The sequence below is a fragment of the Phaethon lepturus genome, unplaced genomic scaffold, assembly GCF_000687285.1.
Source record: "Phaethon lepturus isolate BGI_N335 unplaced genomic scaffold, ASM68728v1 scaffold9044, whole genome shotgun sequence".
Taxonomy (NCBI): Eukaryota; Metazoa; Chordata; class Aves; order Phaethontiformes; family Phaethontidae; genus Phaethon; species Phaethon lepturus.
In genome coordinates, this window is record NW_010533952.1 from 33,507 (window position 1) to 51,670 (window position 18,164).

Sequence of the window (18,164 nt, forward strand, 5' to 3'; positions counted from 1 at the left end):
TCCACTCAACCATTTCTGGTTTGCAAGATGAAAGGTTATTCATGCAGCCATACCTGTAAACTTAGAATAAGTGGACCAGAAGAAAAGCAGCTGAGCCTGATGGAGGCAATCCTGCCACCTTGTTTCTGTAATGCCCAGAGACTTAAAAAACAGTGAAGAACTTTCTTTAAAAAAAAGAACACAACCCCCACAAACCAATAATCACAACAGGAAATGTTTCCCTGTACCATACCACTGCTCTTTTTGGAAGAAATACCACATTCTCCAGAAGGTGTTGTCACATAGAGGACTGATATGGGTCAGAGAAGAGCTGTGGTCAGCTTGACCTTGGTCAGGTTGTGCAAATGGATGCAGTCACTGTGGGCTGAGGTAATACTGAGTATGAATTGGTGGAAAAGAGCAAGACATCTTTGAGGTTTCTTAAATTATCTGATATGGCTTAAGACATTCCAATCAAGCTTCCAGTTTGGCCAAATGGGTAGCAAGGTAAGGAAGAGGCAGATATGAAGACATCTGATGCAGTGAACTTGATGATTACTTGAATATAAAGAATGAGTTTCCCCTTCAGGGGATTACATTTAGCAATTAATGCCCATTACTTGCTGCAAGGCTGATTAACAAACTTTACAGTGGGAACAAATGAAGCTTTTGGGCTCTCCACTCTGGTGGCTTTTGTCAATCAGGACTTTTCTTTTACTGCTCTGATGACTGACACTGAAACCATCAATGAAAATAAAAGCTTGTAACATTTTTCAGAACCCTTCCGCAACATCGTTGTGTCCTATGGGAGGAATAAGCCTGCTTGTGATCTGCCTAAGGATTTTGTTCATGTCCAGGATGCTCTCAGTGACATGCCCATGAAAGGACAATTATTTTGAATTAAACTGGTTTGTCCCCAGTCTTGTGTCCTAGTGTTGGCTGTCATGACAGCAAATATCACACAGAAGCCTGACCTGCACCCTTGCAGAATATACAGGAAGAGATACTAGCTACAGACAATGGCTGGTTTAAACAAAGAGGAGTGTATATAAGGTATCAAACCAGCAGTAGCTGGTTAGCCCATCGCAATTTTAACCTGTGTTGGGTTGATGTTCTACACTGGAACGTCTCCTATGCCCATTCTGAGACTCTGAATGGCAATCAGTGTGTCAGGCCTCTCTATAAAGCATCAGAAAGAGCACTGAAGTGGATGACAGCAAGAATAATTGCTATTCTCTAAATGATAGCAATAAGGTATAATAGCTTGGCTCCAAGCTATCAGCCAAGGGAGCTACTGAATCTCTCTTTGGAACAAGTACCTTTTTTGTCATTACCAGTGTATCCAGTACCTTCTGCAATGACATTCTTTTGGGGAAAGTAGTACGCATGTTCTCCAAGAAATGGAGTTTCTTTTCTTTCCCCATCCTTCTGCTTAGAACTGAGTTGGTCTTCCAGTACATGAGGGAAGCAGACAAAAGGGGTTGAAGGGAAAACAAATAATGGTGTTCCAAGGGATTCATGTGTGTCAAGGCCTGCAACACATCTATCTATGGGTTCCGCTGCAGAAAAAGCAGCAATATGCCTTACGCACACTTAATAACCTGTGATTTCTTCCAGAAACCCAAAAGTCATTGACTAGGTCTGTTGACCAGAATAACTAATTTGCTGCAGGACTCGAGCGCTTTAACCCCAAAGATCTTGAGTTTCTGCTAACAGCCTAAACACAGTTTCATATGATATTTGGGGCCACACAAAACTTTCTTGCTTGCTTTATTCTTGGAAGATGAATGACAGAAGAAATTGGGAAGACTGGAGTAAGGCTCACAGTTGTGATGCCTCTTATGGGAATTTAAAGCACATTTGTAATTTCTTCAGAGATTGCTGCTCAAAGTAAGATTTCAGATGCACATACACCTATAATGGGCTCTGTAGAGACATTTACTCTAACAAATTGTGCACTAATTCTTGTGGGAATGGAATCTCCTAATCTTGCTGTTGAGTCATACTTACAGGCTGTGACAAACTGTAGCAACTTGTTAATTCCACAGAGTAATGGTGCACAAACTATGTGCAGATAACTGAAATTTGTTTAGAAAACATTCTCTGGCCTTATCTGCAAAGGTACCCAAAAGAAGATGGCTGGTTTTCTGCCATAAAGAAGAAAGAGGGTTCTTAGAAGAATCAATTATTTAAAACATAATTGCCTGCCATTTACATAACAACTGCACCTATTATGTCTCTTACCACAAAAAACATCTCTGTTTGCTTTTGTACTTTTCTTGGGAGAAAAATAGGAGCAATTTCTCAGCCACTCTATACTCTGGGGGACTACCACAGATGTCAACCAAGATGATCACAACTCTGGTGGAGAAGGATTACATGGAGAGGCGCATTGTAGCTTCAGAGCTGCCTATATCCCTAAGTGAGAAAAGAAACCGTTCTTGATCTTCCTCTCCTGACTTAACAGTTGTTTAACATGAGACTGTCTATTTCTGTTGTGTTAACATGGCATACACAAAACTCTATGAAGTATTAATTATACCCTTATTGCCTTACAAACTGGTCCTACACTAGAGATAAGAAAACACACATATATTTTTACTACATCACCCACATAATCAGTAGAAATTTTGCTGAAGGAAATGTCTAGTGAGCTTAAAGACTTGATTGATTTCCTATACATTGCAACTTCTGATTGACATTCTGGTACTCCGTGTCAAAAGATCCCTATAAAATGTGGCATTTGTCTTATTTATCAATACCAAAGCTTTTGATTATGTTTTTAGTTTTTGTGATTAAAATTATTCACCTTGCTTTCAGTCTCCAGAGAAAAATACGGTCTTACAAGATGGCTAACAAATTCACCAACAGCACAGTAAGACTAGCACTAAGCTGGTATTTCATCATAGAGAAGTTTGTGCTAAGTCTTCCTATATAAGCACTGTTGAGCGGTTTATGACAGTCACAGACTGACACAAGGACCTTTTTGCAGAGGGCAGGAAATGTGTACTTACTCTTTGAGAGACTCTTCTAAACGCTGGACTCGTAGAAATGCTTCATCCCGTTCTTCATTGGCTAACCTAAGCCTTGCCATGACAGCCTCGTCACGTTCCCGTTGAGCAGAATAAACTTCTTCAACCAGAGCTGCAAAAGTACCCAGTATGTTTAACAAACAAGTTTGACAGGGAAAGACACTATTAGATGCACTTACATGGGCCTTTGCCAGCATCTCCTAAAATCAACATTTCTCCACTGACCTCGGATTAACTTTGGGTAAGGTCTATATTACTCTTCAGACATAACACTAAATGGCTGTTGATTGCTAAAATGAATACTTTAAGGAATGAAATAAAGTTATGTGTTTTCAAATTCACCCTTGTATAATCAAACAGGGCAAGGAAGTGATTTCCTTTTCATTCTGAATACTTGCTTAATAGAAAAGTAATTCTTAAAGCTCAGAATCATATGAGACTCTAGTAGGTTTCTTCTAGGACATGGAGTTAAAAGTAATGATCCATTAAAACGACTTCTACCATCACACTGCTTCCTATCAGGGTGGCACAATGATATTAAATATTAAAAATTCTAGTATTTTCATAGTCTGCCTCTGGTATCACAAGAGTGGCACAGCTGGCATCTCTCCTTCTCTGCCAAGCCTTTACTTTATTGTGTAATATACTGTTATATTATCTGTTACAGCATACATGGACCTTGGAGCATTAGGTGCCAATAAACTAAGATTTACTGTCTATCCTTGGGAGCAAACTAACACCTTCAAGTCATTCCTCATCCCGAGCTTACGTTTTCTTCCTGTCTCTCCCCTGTCAATATGTCTAACACCATCTCTGGCACACTGCCAGAATCCTTACCTCGACCCTGCCTCCACTAAAATCTTTATTCATACTTTCGTAATTTCTCTCCACAATACTGCAAATCTCTCCTCACAGTCACCATAAAACCCTGCCTAGGGACTTTCAGGATGCCATAGTAAAACCACTGTCACTCCAAGACAGAGGACTACACCTTCTTCGATTGTCACCGGCACCTCCAGCTGAGGTCTGTAGCTTCCAAATTCTCCATGCTCCCCTTCTAGTCTGCCAAGCTGGTGTTTAGCCACAGCCTCCTAACACTGTTTCACATTTATTTCTCAAGAACCTTCTGTAGTAAGCCATTTCTGCTGGGTTTCCTTACCTCCTTCAGAACTCTCCGCTCCTCTCTGAACCACCACTTAAGTCATTAAGTTAAGATTTCAAAGAAAGGCTTCTTCTCTCTTCACTTCAGCCTAGAGCTTTTATCCCTCCATGCTTACCACAACTGACATCAACTTTGCTGCTTTTATACATCAGTTTACTCTTACTTCACCTTTGTACATCATTGTACAAAATCTTCAAAGTGTGATGTAAGATAAAACATTTTATGGTTCTTCACAGAATGGAACAACAGGAAAACTGTAGTACATTTTGGTAGGAGCTATACTGCTGGGACAATATACACTTTATCAGTACTGAAAAAAATCCAAAACTCCACAAGCAACTGAAATACAGAAAGTGGTAAGTTTCTGTGCAGTTCACAAGCAGCTCACATAACCAGGGATGTAAGACGAGTGAACAGTTGAACAGAAGAAGAATCCAGAGAGGTGAATTAGGAAGATGTTCATAGTAGGAAAGCAATCCTTTTGTCCTGAAGCTGGGAAGAAGGCTGTTACTGAGGCATAAGGAAGCATTTTTTGCAGGTCTAGCAAAAGGTTGCATGGTAACAGCAGACTGGACAAAAGAAGAAAGGGAAAGGCTAAATGTTACTTCCGGAAATGCAGTCCCTCCACTCACGAAAATCTGCAGAGGAGCTGCAAGCCTAGTCATCAGACCTGAGCTGCAACAAGTTGCATCCCAAGAGAAAAAAAGAAAAAAGAAAAAAAGAAGAAATTCGGCATCAGAAGCACAAATCTTGAAACGTACACAAAATTTAACACACACTGATTTAATTCTCTTCTATTTGAGCATTTACTTGTTCCACAAGAATAGTGTCTTTTTTCTTGAATATCTATTTCCCCTGTTTGCAGCGAGAAAGCTTTGCTTGATGTAGAATGGAAAAACTAAGCCATGAGTAAAGCAGCTGCAAAACTGCATGTGCACAGACTGGTAGTCAGGAATAAGTTTGCAGCACTTGCAGAGGATGAGTCCGGTATCTGCAACAGTAGGTGGCTCAGCAAGAACAAGAACAAATTGTATGAGGTGGGCTGTGCAATTCAGCTCATCAGACTTCGGCTTCGGTTGCTGAGGTCTGTGATGGCAGGGAAGCTAGTGCCTCACAGCATTGACTGCCTGGGTAAACTACAATGCAACTGCTATATCCTGGTTGGATCTGGAATACACAAACAGTTTAGTTCTGTATGGTAATTATTACCTATCTGTACCTGGCTATATTTGCTTACTATGGTTTTTCCAGTAAATTACGTCAATTTACCTAGCATCATGCCAGAGACACTGCACAGAGAATCCTTCCCATAAAGCTGCAAGTGGAAACATTATGCAATTTTCATAATGAAAACAATTGCTGGAATGAATAGAAAGCTGTCTAAAATTACTGAAGATTCAGCACTTATTACTGTTCTGGAGTTAATTAGTTTCCAGATTAGTTAACTTTTTTCTGGTCTCTGAGCGCATCCCTCCTTCTGTTAGATCTTATAACATCCCCACCTCAGCATGGAAAACCACAGTTTGCTGACTGCTACAATGGATCTTCAGCATACAAGTACACTTAGAGGGACTGTGTTTTGGCATATCTAATTCCTTGTCTGCGTAATTATAACCAATAGTCTACAGAAGGCTAACTTACCTGATTCCTTTACCAGTCAAAGCTTCTGCTGCATTTAGGTTAGACATTTCTGTTATCCAATGCCTATACATTTATGACTCTAATATTTTACTAATTCATTTTTTTTAACACTATATGGAATATTATAACAGTTACACCATTGCAGCTAGTCCGAAGTATGACATTTTTAACAATAACGTTTACCACTCAGACTGAGCTATGGATGACTCACAAGTAAAAGTTCAGGACTGTAAGGATTCTTCAAATATGCCACTGAAACACATACACCTTTGGGTTGCAATGCAACAACCAGCCAAACATTTTGTGTCATATTTAGTAAAGAATGTGAAGTATAAGCTGTCCAATGAAAAGTCTATGAGAGAAATGACATAAAAATCCTCTATACTAAAAAGAGTAAAGAATATCCAGATTACCATCCCTATACTTCTTAAAAATGACAGGTGAAAATTAATTGAGAGTAACAAGTCAGGGTCCTAAGTCCCATTCAAGATATGGAATATCCAGCAAAATACTAGCCCCACACTGGCACACTGACTTGATGCCTGATCCAATGAAAAAAGTGATCCAGCCACTTAGTCACCAACTGCTCTGGTTGACACCACGAGGTTTTTCTTGGAGACCTTCCAATGGTGCACCAACCAACCCTATCCTGTTTATCTTGAGACCTGACCAATAAGAAACACAAATTCGTATAGAACTCATGTTTCAAGCAAGAAAATGACACAGAAAAATGAAGTATGAATAGTCAAGTATTAAGTTAAAATAAATTGTGTCATTTACTATTTCATATACATATAATTACATTCAAGAGTTAAAATATTTAAATACCATAGTGCTAAATTAAGAAAAAAGGATTCTTCTCCAATGCTTGCAAACATTGTAATATACACAAATATGACATTATTATTTAGTTGCATAAACTTTATTTGCTTTGGAATAATTTAATAACATCTTTCTCCTTGTAACTAAAACCCTGGCATACTCTAAAAGAGCTCTTTATTTTAAAAGAATCATTATGCTAAACTCATCAATTCTAAAACATTTTTAGTTTTTAGTAAAGAAAACAATTGTAAACAGAGAGCTTTTGTAAGGTAGATAGCTATTACAAAGTTCACTTAGAAAATCAATATAGCATTTTAGCTGGAATTTGCTCATTAAACACCCACAGCTCTAATGCAAATTATGATGGAATGAATAAAGCAAATACATATGCTTCTTTCTTTTTATTAAATGTAAAATCTACTGTTAATTGCATCTGGTATGTCATATAAACTTTTCTCCTTAACTATTAAATGGAAGCTTTTACAAAAGTCATTAGAGATTCTCTTTCTTTGACTTGTATAAATTTCAATATTTGTTCAGTAAAGGTTCACAGCAGTTAAATTACATTAACAAATATTATTAGCTACTATGTAAGCCAACTAAGTAAAATACTTATATTGCAGGTAAAACAAATCAATGGGTGTTTACAATAATATTTGGATATGTCCATTTTTAAACAAGCTTATCAAATATCATGTAATTCTTAGTCAAATGAGAGAGACTCAAAGTAGATTTTTTTCTTCCCAAATACTCAAATTTGTTTAGTAAGCTAATTGTTTTCTAATATGGGCAAAAGTAAATATGAAGAAGATGAACCATACTGAGTATGAGTTTACTGAGTCAAAGCAGTGTACATATTTTCTTAGTTGAACCTGATTCTTTTGGCAAACCTATCTTCTACACTTTTTAAACTACCTTCAAAATACAGCAGTAGTGAGAAGGTGTGTTGGAAATCTTTCTAGTTCAAACAGTGGTTCATGATTTTCCAAACAACAGAACTTTGGGGGAAGGGAGGGAAGCACAGTTCCCAGGAAAAAAGTCTGTTTGCTGATTTCCTAGAGGTCATCTGTGTAAATAAAAAAAAAACTGAATAGGAGAAGAAAGAACCAAGAAATTCTTAGTACTCAAAACATCTATGGCAGCAGAAATCACTTCACATTACTCATTAAAAAATGTAAAATCCAGAATACAGACCGGATCTTCTAAGAAAAAAATGAGATCATTACTCACACCACTACCTCAGAAGATAAAGTAAATACTATAAAGCTATAACAATTGGCTTTCAAGATAAGTCAGTTTTTACAGAAATAATAACAATATTTTGGACTTTGCAAGGTGTTTGACATTAACAGAACTGATGAAATACTGCTTTTGGCTTTGGACTACATGAGGAAAAAGGTGATACAAGAAATAGTACAATTCAAATTTTGCTAATTGTTTTTGTAACAAGCGCTAGTTATATTGATGAGTTACTTCCAACAAGAAGGCATGGTAAGAAAGTTTTTCTGTTAATAACAATGTGTTAGTTGCAAAAAGTCAGTGTTTGTGCAGTTTAAAATTTAGTATTCAAGATCAGTAGTTGCTGAACAATAAGTGACTTGGGATTTTCTTTGGCATTGATTCTGGTACAAAGTAATTTTCCTAGTTACTCGCACCATTACAGCAACAAGAAATACAAATGAAATTATATGCTTTTACAAAAAAGGCTTTGAGCATTTTAAATATTCAAAAATTGACTGAAATAATAATAATAATTAACGACAGAAAAATTTCTCATGCATGAGTCATGCAGGCTACCTGTTTCATATAAGTATACAGCTCTAACATAGGAGTGAATGTTGACCCCATGATAAAAATGAAGCAAATAGTATTTTCTGTTTTCTGCCTTTTGGAGATATATAGTATTTTGAAGGAAGAGTAGAAATATGAAAGAACTTGCTTGGCCAAGTCATACTTAGAATTCAAGATTCCTGTATGACCTTCTTCTTTACCCTGCTCAGTTACTTCCATGAAAAACCTGTCAGCTGAAATTTATCCTACAGAGAGGTTTAACCAAAGCTTTTTAGGGATTTTTGTTGTGTTTTCTCTTTGGATTTCCGAGTAGCAGCTACGAAATGTGAGGAATTAGGGAAGCACACTGGGAAAAGAGGTGCAATGACTTTTCATTTTCATCAGTCCTGCCATTCCTGTCCACCATTGCTGGGTCTCTGTGTGTCTAATCATAGGAGAACTTGGAAACTATCCTTGCTATTTCCAGATGGGTCACTATTACTAAATTTTATTTAACCATATGGATATATGCTTGTTCTCCTTACAGAAATACAAACATGTATATTTGTTATCTAGTCATTTTAGAAATCAAAATCCTCTGAGACTTCTTTCTACTAGATCTAATCATTGTGCTCACAATTCTTAAATAAGTCAATCTTAGTCAATCTCATAGCCAAATAAACAAAAAAAGATTTACTGCATTGCAATGAAAGCCTTTAAAATGTGTCATTAATTGGTCTCTGCACATACATGTTACAAAATGCAGATAATCCCTAGAAATGTTCAAAGCCTAAGGCCCTTACGCAGTTCTCGTTCAGGTTAATGGCAAACTACCATGAGTTCCAAGGCTGACTGTCGACTTAAAAGTAGTGCTGAAATATTCTATTACGAAAGAGAGAACTTAAGTTCCTAGCTCTTTTTTTGAAAGTTACCATTAATTTACTTTCAGTTATGACCTATAATTGAAAAATAAAAGCAAAATAGTGATAAGATCATACGGGAACTACTTAAGAGTTTTCACCAGTCTATACCAGGAATTATAGACTACAAGTCATTTATACCTAAATGCAACTTTATAGATAAAGCAATCTGAACAAACACTGATAGAACACAGTGACTTCTTTATTGCTTTGCGTTTGTTGTATGTATTTAGTGCATAGCATTCATCTGCTCCTGCGTTTCCAATGCTATAAACAGAGTGTTCTTAATAAAAGGCTAAAGTTGCTTAGTGGCAGCTCTGCATAGGGTTTTCTTTGTGTACTCAGATCCCGATTCAATTAAAAAAAAAATAAGTGGGAAAGAATAGGACAGAGTATTATACACAGACCCCAAGGCAGTTCTTGTGAAAGCCAATCCCTGTACAATACTTAAGCCTCTGCTTCTAATACACTAAACACAGCTGACTTCAAAATTCAAACCATAATGCTGTTAAACTTTTTTCAGCGAATAATTACTGATGCCTGAATATTTACTCTTGGGGGAAAAACATAAATGTTGCATTAAAGTTTGCAAATTATAATTTGACAGGTTAAAGAAAAGTTTTTCTAACACCCCAAGAACCAGATTATTTGCAGACCTTTTTATTCCCGAATAAAACCCAATTCTTTATGTTCATCTAGCACTGTAGTGGGGAAGAGAGAAGGGCCAGACTAATCATAAAAATATGCAGAAGATACTGGCTTGCTTTTTACATACAAGCTCCACCCGTAAATTGCTTAGTCATTTACATTTTAACATATGCCAGCTCATCATATATTGCACTTCAAAGAGCTGCACGCAACTTTTTGACAATCAACAATTCTGACAATCCGAAGGTAATACTACATTGTTTCCAATTAAGCTGACAAAAATTAAGCCAAGATGTTCTCAATCACACACCTCCACCTTGGGTTTTTTTTTCTGTCCTTTAGATGGATTGTCTATTTTCCCATACAGAGGATTCAAATACAGCTGTTTTCAAAATTCTGTTACTTACCAGGAAATATTTTGAAAAAAATATTCAGGAAATAGTTTTGCATAACAAAACATTAATAGGACAAAACCCCTAAGAACTATATCGACTATATATACACATGAATTATGCACAAAAAACTGAGTTAGGAAAGTATATGCATTACTTAAACTGTAAAATATCATTCATATTTAGGTTTATAAACACAAGGGTTGGGAACTACTGAGTTCTTTTGGCTAAAGCCCAATATTGGCCTTATTTCAGTTTAATTGGAAGAGGATCTTGAATTCATCTTCTTCATGAGACATCAGGAACCTGGATTTCTGTTTGTACCAAAGGTTAATAAGAAATGTGTCTGCAAAAGTCAAACAGCATTAAATACCAAAAACTGATTATTATTCTGCAGGAGTTGTTCTGTCATTCATAATCTCTCCATGCTCCAACCTTCCACAGCTAATCTTTAATGGATGACATGCAAGAAAGAAAAATAACATCTAAAAAGGGACTAAAGTGAGCTTTGAAGAAATGGAAAATACTTTTCTTCTGTTATTGCCACCCAAAGTTTATTACTGGCAAGATTACTTATTTCCTCTTACTTTATGGGATATTAAATCAAACTAACTCTAAGCTAATAGCTACTTGGATATTTCTTTTCACTTTTGCTACTAAAACTATTGCATATGCATTCAGTAATTATTTTTCAAGTTAATTCAGAAAACTTCAAATAATGTTCATGAACATTTCCATACCATATTCAAGAATTCCAAAATACCACAAATACTAATTCTCAACATTTTTGTAAAAACAGACCTGAAAAAAGGGACTTCATTATAGGTATATTGCTGTAGTTTCCAAGAGACTGAAAGCTGTATAACATATACAACAGTATTAGAAGTACCGCTTTCCCCTTTTTCCACACTGTATTTCCTGTCATTACCCTGGTCTTTCAGAGAGCATCTGCGGAATGCTAACGCAGTTTTCAGGCATTAAAGGTGGTGTGCAACACCTAATAGGCCTAGTAGGGCTGGACTCAATCCACTTCTTCCTGCCAAGTTAACTCTAATTTTAAAAAGTATTAAATTCTGGTAACATTACTACCAGATATTGGCAAAAAAAACCCTCACAGAATAGCCCTTGCTACGGAAAGGTTTAAGGAGACATATTTTTTATTAAAATTTCCTTCATTTTCCTTCCTTTCCTTTCAGTTTCCTTTCCTTTCATTCTTAGTCCCAATATATAGCACTGTGACAGCAACAAAAATATTCCAAGAGCTGAGGCTCTAATGCCAACTATGGTGTATCTTGTAGCAGTAATGGTGGGAGTTACTGAGAGAAGACCAGGCCTTTGATAATTTTTCCAGTCTAGAGAGGCTACTACTATGCTCTACAGTTCTCACACTCAACCAGCTCTTTCCTCTAGAGGTTCCTATATACCCCCTGTATAATTCTTCTGTTAGGAAAAAAACGAAGTCACTTCTTGTGTCCATCCAAAGTGAGATCTGTTAATCTGTTAAAATAAATTATTTACTGCACACAATAATAAACATTTTTTTCCACCATCTGAGGGACTGAAAGCAGCCCTGCTGAGAAAGACTTGGGGTACTGGTGGATGAAAAGCTGGACAGGATGCGGCAATGTGCACCCACAGCCCAGAAGAGGTGGTGGATGCCCCATCCCTGGAAACATTCAAGGTCAGGTTGGATGGGGCTCTGAGCAACCTGATCTAGTTGAAGATGTCCCTGCTCATTGCAGGGGGGTTAGACTAGATGACCTTTAAAGGTCCCTGCCAACCCAAACTATTCTATGATTTTATGACCATGTATATCTTCTGCCTTAACTCTACTTTTTCTTATTCTCTCATGAAGCATTTCACAAATTTACATGTTTTCCCTTGACAAGTGTTGGGTTATTTGTTTCTAAAGATTGTTGTAGCTACATTTTAAAATGGCCTTTGCCTTCAGCTTTTCTGTTCTTTCCATGGGACTTGTTTAGGTAAAACCCATCAATTAGAGGGCTACATTTTAAAATAGAATTGTAATATTCCTCAAAGTAGATAACACTTTTATGGTGTACCTTTCTGATGTTTTTTACAATACAATTTTGTGGAGTCATTTTCTTATCATAAAGTCAGTACTAAGTAATAATAAAAATGCAAACACCCATATTTACAAGCTTCACTCTAGCCTGTGCTATACACTGCAGTAATTAAACATTAACTAGCAACATGAAATCACAGCAGCATGTGTTCTCCTTTCCTCAAAGGACTTAACACAAGGGGAAAATGTTTTTCCTTAAACACAGAGTCTTCTTTATTAGGTTCTACTTGTCTGTTAGAACTCTCCCCAAGGCTTTTGAGACACATAGACCTCCACAAATTCAGTTTGGTTCACATCATTCCAGATTTCAAAGCATTTATCCAAACTTGGTAATATTCTCAGAACTGTACTACAGGAAGCAAAAAAACCATGAAACATTAACGAAGCTTCCTTTTTGCAAACAGCTTAAGTAGTAAGGAGCCTCTTGCCCTCTGTCTCAACATTTAAAGGATTTTATACCTCCTGAACTTGTAAAAGGAAAAAAAAAAAAGAGTATTTTTTTAAAGGTCATCCTTATTACACATTATAGCTCTTGTTAAAATGTGCCTTATTCTTCCTTTTAAAATGGAATAACTATGTTAATTATTATATCCATATTCATGCCACACTGTTTTGAAGAGAATATTACGCTTAGGATATAAAGTTTAAACACTAGCATAGGAAAAAATGGTTTATTAACAAATATTTCAACTGTAATCATAAAAATGAAACTAAACATGTTTTTGACACACCTTTTGACACACATTTCTTTCCAGCTTTTAATGAGCAATGAACACCTATATCAAAGAGAATATTTCTCTATTATAGGTGCAGAGGTAAAACACTGTGCAAATATCCGGGAACAAACACAAAACTTGGGATTCAACCCAGACAATTTGCATTAGCTTTTAGCTGCTGGATATAACTATGATGCACAGTGTGGATCTTTTTTCTTCTGAAAATAAAGCAAGAAGTTTATGTAAAACGAAGTAAGTATAAAATTATGCCTGCATTTCAATTGGTTTCCTAATATATAGATCAGATTTATCTTTCCCTTCTTCCATCACAGAAAATCTAGGAACTTTCTCTTCCATCTGTAATACACACCGAATACTGTATTCTCAGGAGTTTGACATTAAATGGAAAGTCAGCCATCTGTTTTTTCAGCTGGAGAGTTTATTTTCTGCTCCATTTTCCTGAAGGCAATTACTTCTCCCTTCAGTACCAACCTTTTGGGGACATGTATTAGTACTATTAATACTATATGAAGTGTCCGTGGTCTATGAGGACACAATTTTACCTAGCTTACACTTTATTTATGAACCAATGATATGATCAATTTATAAAAGCACTCCCATTAATTTCCTTGAAACACTTGGAGAAAACCTCAGAGTATTTTTCATCCACTGGGTACACTGTACACACAGTCACTTTTCAATAATAAAAATACTCAGCTTCATTACTTTAGAAATTGTCTCCGTTCTTTTATGTCTGCCCAAAGAACAATTAACAAAAAATACAAGCATGCATTCACTTTCAATGATAAACCTAAAAACCTTTCATTTTGGGAATTTCTATAAACTTCATTCACTGGAGATATACCATCATCAGACAAAAAATCCATTATAACTACCAAAAGAATGGCTTTTTCAAGGAAAGTGCAGGTCTCTAGTTGAGGTGAATGTGTGACTATCTCTATACACGGGAAGGGGGTAGTATTGCTCTGAATGAGCTAAAACAATAAGTGGTATTTGAACTGCTGGTTGAAAGGTAGAGGCACTGGTAATCATTATTTCCCCTTGTTTGTTCAGGACCTTCCAACAAAACAAACAACCTTTTTGTGATTGGATTGACATGGTGTTAACAATGCATTTAATGCCCAAATCAGTATGAATACAGGTAAAGCTCCTGCTAATACCAGTACCAGGATGTTAAAGCCACCTATTTTCTAAGCAACTCTAAATAGCCACACACACACACACAAAAAAAAGTCCAATCTTCCCTCCTTTAGCAAATAAAGCTAACATTCACTAGGCCACGTCATATAGCAACTGTGGGTACTGTATGAGCCATACAGCCATCTGTTACACGCTTGCCTACTGTACCTGCAATCTTTTCTGCAATCTTAGCTTCTGTAGCTTTCTCTTGCAGTTCTAAGTCCAGTTTTATTGTCTTCAGCTCCTTGTCCTTTTCAGACAGCTTATCTTGAAGCTGAATTGAACAAATGGACAGTAAGATTCTTATCTGGCAGAAACGGTCAACCAGCTCTTTAATCCACAACAAAATCTTAAATAATAGTTTCTTACCTGCAAAATACAAACACTAAGTAATACAACAAAAGTTTAATTAATTTTATTTATTTATTTAAAGGGTGAATGTTAAAACCAACTTTTTTATCATCTGCCCTATCTTGCTCTGACAGGCAAGCAGCAACGTGTGTACCATTATTTTTACTTAGTATTCTCTTCTTCAGATATCACCAGCTGTGATCCTCCTTGCTAAGTTCAGAGTTACATATTGGGATATAATGCAGGTGGTGTCTGCATGAATACCCTATTTCCTACCAAGAGTACTGACATCACAGCCTGAAGAGACTGTGGTGTAAAAGCATAATTTTTCATGTGCATCACCAGATGGAAAACTGGTATTCTTTCACGTTGAGGTCTTTTTTTGAACTGGAAATTCACTAATTCTGTTTTTGGACAGATATCTGAGCTTGCTATTGAATATTTGTCCTGGTTTCAGCTGGAATAGAGTGAATGTTCTTCACAGAAGCTAGTGTGAGGCTAATGACACTTCATGGAAAAGACTATAGATTTTTCTATTGTTTAGGCGCATGCAACTGCTAGAAGCAATGCAGCGTGCAGGTAGGACGGAACTTTCTTCCCCTCAACAAAGAGAAGGTATCAGGGCACGTTCATTATCTGGACCACATGTATGGAAACATGATCTCCGGATTCTATTCATGAAATCCTGGCCTTGGTTTTGGTCCTCCTTGGTTTTCATCCATGGCATGAGAACCTCTGTCACTGACTAAAAAAGTCAAAGGGTAGAATGAAAGATTTTTTTAATTCCAGAGAAGCAGTTGTTAAACAGATACTAAGAATCCAAAATTACAAGTACACTATTGACCGGTGCACTAAAATAAGTAACAAAACTAAATGAGGAACAGCGTAAAATGTTATGTTTTGTAAGAAAACCACGAAAGAGCAAATACTGTGATCTGAATATCTCAATCGTACCTTTTTATTTTTGGCCCTCAGAGTGTCCAATTCTTTTAAAAGGAATGCAGCTTCTGTTTTGCCACCTAAATCTGCAGCATCCTTCCATGAGGATATAAATTCAGGGAGCATCCTGTTAGGCTTTCTTTCTACAGTGCTGTGATTAGGAAGCAAAAAAAAAAAAAAGAAAGGAAAAATAATGCAAAACCAGTTCCTCCTCCCCCACATCCCAAAACAAAATACACATAAATAAATTATCAAAACTTGTCAACCATTGCATATGTATTAAATAGCCAGGAAGAGGGATGTCATTCTATCACTTCCTAAATCTGTAATTCTGAAAAAAAAATCTGTAAATCTGGAATAGCAAATAAATATACTACAGTATTAAGGCATAAAGCAGATGAATATTAATTTGCTATGAAGCCTATAAACAGAAAATGCTTAAGGGAAGCAAATACTAAAAACCCTGTGCTTAACACAGAGCAACAAAGGAATGAAACATTTGGGGATCAAATTGATGCTTATGTTAAAAGAAACCAAATATCTTTGGTAGAATGGACAATTCCATGTGAAGTGAAATGAGAATATCCAGAAGACAAGATCTAGGAGTTCATCTTGAAGAAATCTGTAAAATGATGGTGTTATTCTAAATATTATAACTGACATCAGGAATTCCATACTGTATACCACTCAGAGTTTTAAGATAACTTATTTAGCCATAGGCAGGGAAAAATAAGGCAAGATTCAATGGCTGCAAAAATTAAGTCTCAAATTAAGACTTTTACAAAACTCCTTGGCTACCCATTGATAGTCACAGATAACTCATATCTCACTTGTAAGATGGCAGCAAAATCAGTAGATGAATGGATTAGAAGGAGGATTAGCAAATATTTTTAACATTTGCTTCTATTAAGCGTTTTCTGTTTATATGATCATAGCCAATGAGTCATAAGAAGTAGCCACAGAAAAACTATACCTTCTGAATTCCTATTTCTACACTATATATTAGTTTCATTATGTGTAATTCACATCCTAGAAAGAAAAGGAAAGCTATCTGTTGCTCCAAAGACATTCTCTTTGGTAGACAGTTGTTTGTACTCAGCCACCCCTTTCTTCACCTGCTTCCATTGGATTTATTTTTTCTATGGTTCTTTAAGAAGGAAGTTAAGATCTGTACCCTGCAGGCAAAGTATGGTGCAACCTAAAGCACATCAGACATAGCAGGGAGATTCACATAAAAAAAATACCTACTGTATTACACTATAACGGCGTCGAAGGGTGCTTAAACTGCTTGTCTTCACTTTCAAGGTCCTTCAAAGCCTATTTCATCTTTGCTCTGTCTAGCAAATTTCATTTAGTATGGTTCTGGACTGCAAGTGATAGATACATCTGGATACTATTGCCCAGAGATCACAAACCTCAATTTTTTTTGGTGCATTTTCCATGTTCAGGAGATGCTTCCCATGAACAAGTCTGAATATACCTCATCATAATCTTTCAATCCCTCAAATGTTTTTTTCCTGAGGTCTAAAAGAAATCTTGACAAGTCACATTGATGGTACACGAAGACCATTGCAAATCAACACTGACTTAACATTTCCTGGATCATTCTATAACAAGATATTTTCTCCTTTTATACTCTAATTGCAATCTATCTGGGAAAGGACAGACGTTGTGCAGTTTATATAGTATCTACCACAATAAGCTTTTGGCCTATAGCTTTAGGATCCTACATGCAATATATTTGCAGATGAGATGGTTCAACATGCTGACTGCTGTGGGAGGTTAATCTTAGTGTTCAAGAGCAGCCTCATTTGCCAGTGCAAGTGGCACTGGTGAACGGTAGAAGCAACAATCTTTGGCTGACTCCGCACTGGGCTGTACTTAAGCACTCAGGATTGTATTTGGCTTTTAGTGCAGGATACATTGCCCTAACAGCATATCTCAGGCCCTAATGCAGAAAAAGGCAACAAGACAGATGGAAAAGTACTACGAACTGGTTTTGGTCCAATGGGTCACCACTAGATCATACTAAAGATAAAACCATGTGTAGTTCTGCTAGACAGGTGAAGAATTAGAGTATATTTTTCAAAAGTAAGTCATAGGGCTTTGCAGCCTTGATCCCACTTTCAAAAGCAACTCTGTCACTCTCTGTTAAGACTTGGGCTTCAGAATGCCTAAGTCACTTAAAACTGGCAGCAGGTTTCCTAGTCAGCTGGGTATACTTTCATCTATTATGTCACATATAGCATGAGTGTATGTTTCTTAAGACTGCAGTAGAGGGCCATAGCTCAGTATGAAAATTAAATACAATAAATGACCAAAATTAATGACAGAATAAAGCCTTCAGCATTTGTATCACACTTTTCAACCATATTTGAACTTCTCCAGATTCCTGTCACAGACTGTCTGCAATGCGTTACAGCTCCTTATCTTCACTCTTCCAACTTCATCCATACTTCACTCTGTTTTATTCCTGCTTCTTACTCAGTTCCACACTGTTTCATTC

The 18,164-nt window shown here is 36.6% G+C and overlaps 1 protein-coding gene across 1 annotated transcript in view; it reads right to left on the reverse strand.

Annotated features, from left to right (window-relative positions):
* The window catches only part of LOC104619473 (mirror-image polydactyly gene 1 protein homolog), a gene marked incomplete at its 3' end in the record, with an annotated part of 68,805 nt that overhangs the window by 27,081 nt on the left and 23,560 nt on the right, over positions 1-18,164 (reverse strand). Inside the window, exons 4-6 of the mRNA XM_010285363.1 lie at positions 15,674-15,809; positions 14,537-14,642; positions 2,994-3,123 (exon numbers count right to left, since the gene is read on the reverse strand). Coding sequence (XP_010283665.1) covers positions 2,994-3,123; positions 14,537-14,642; positions 15,674-15,809 — 372 coding nt within the window. The remainder of the gene's footprint in view (positions 1-2,993; positions 3,124-14,536; positions 14,643-15,673; positions 15,810-18,164) is intronic.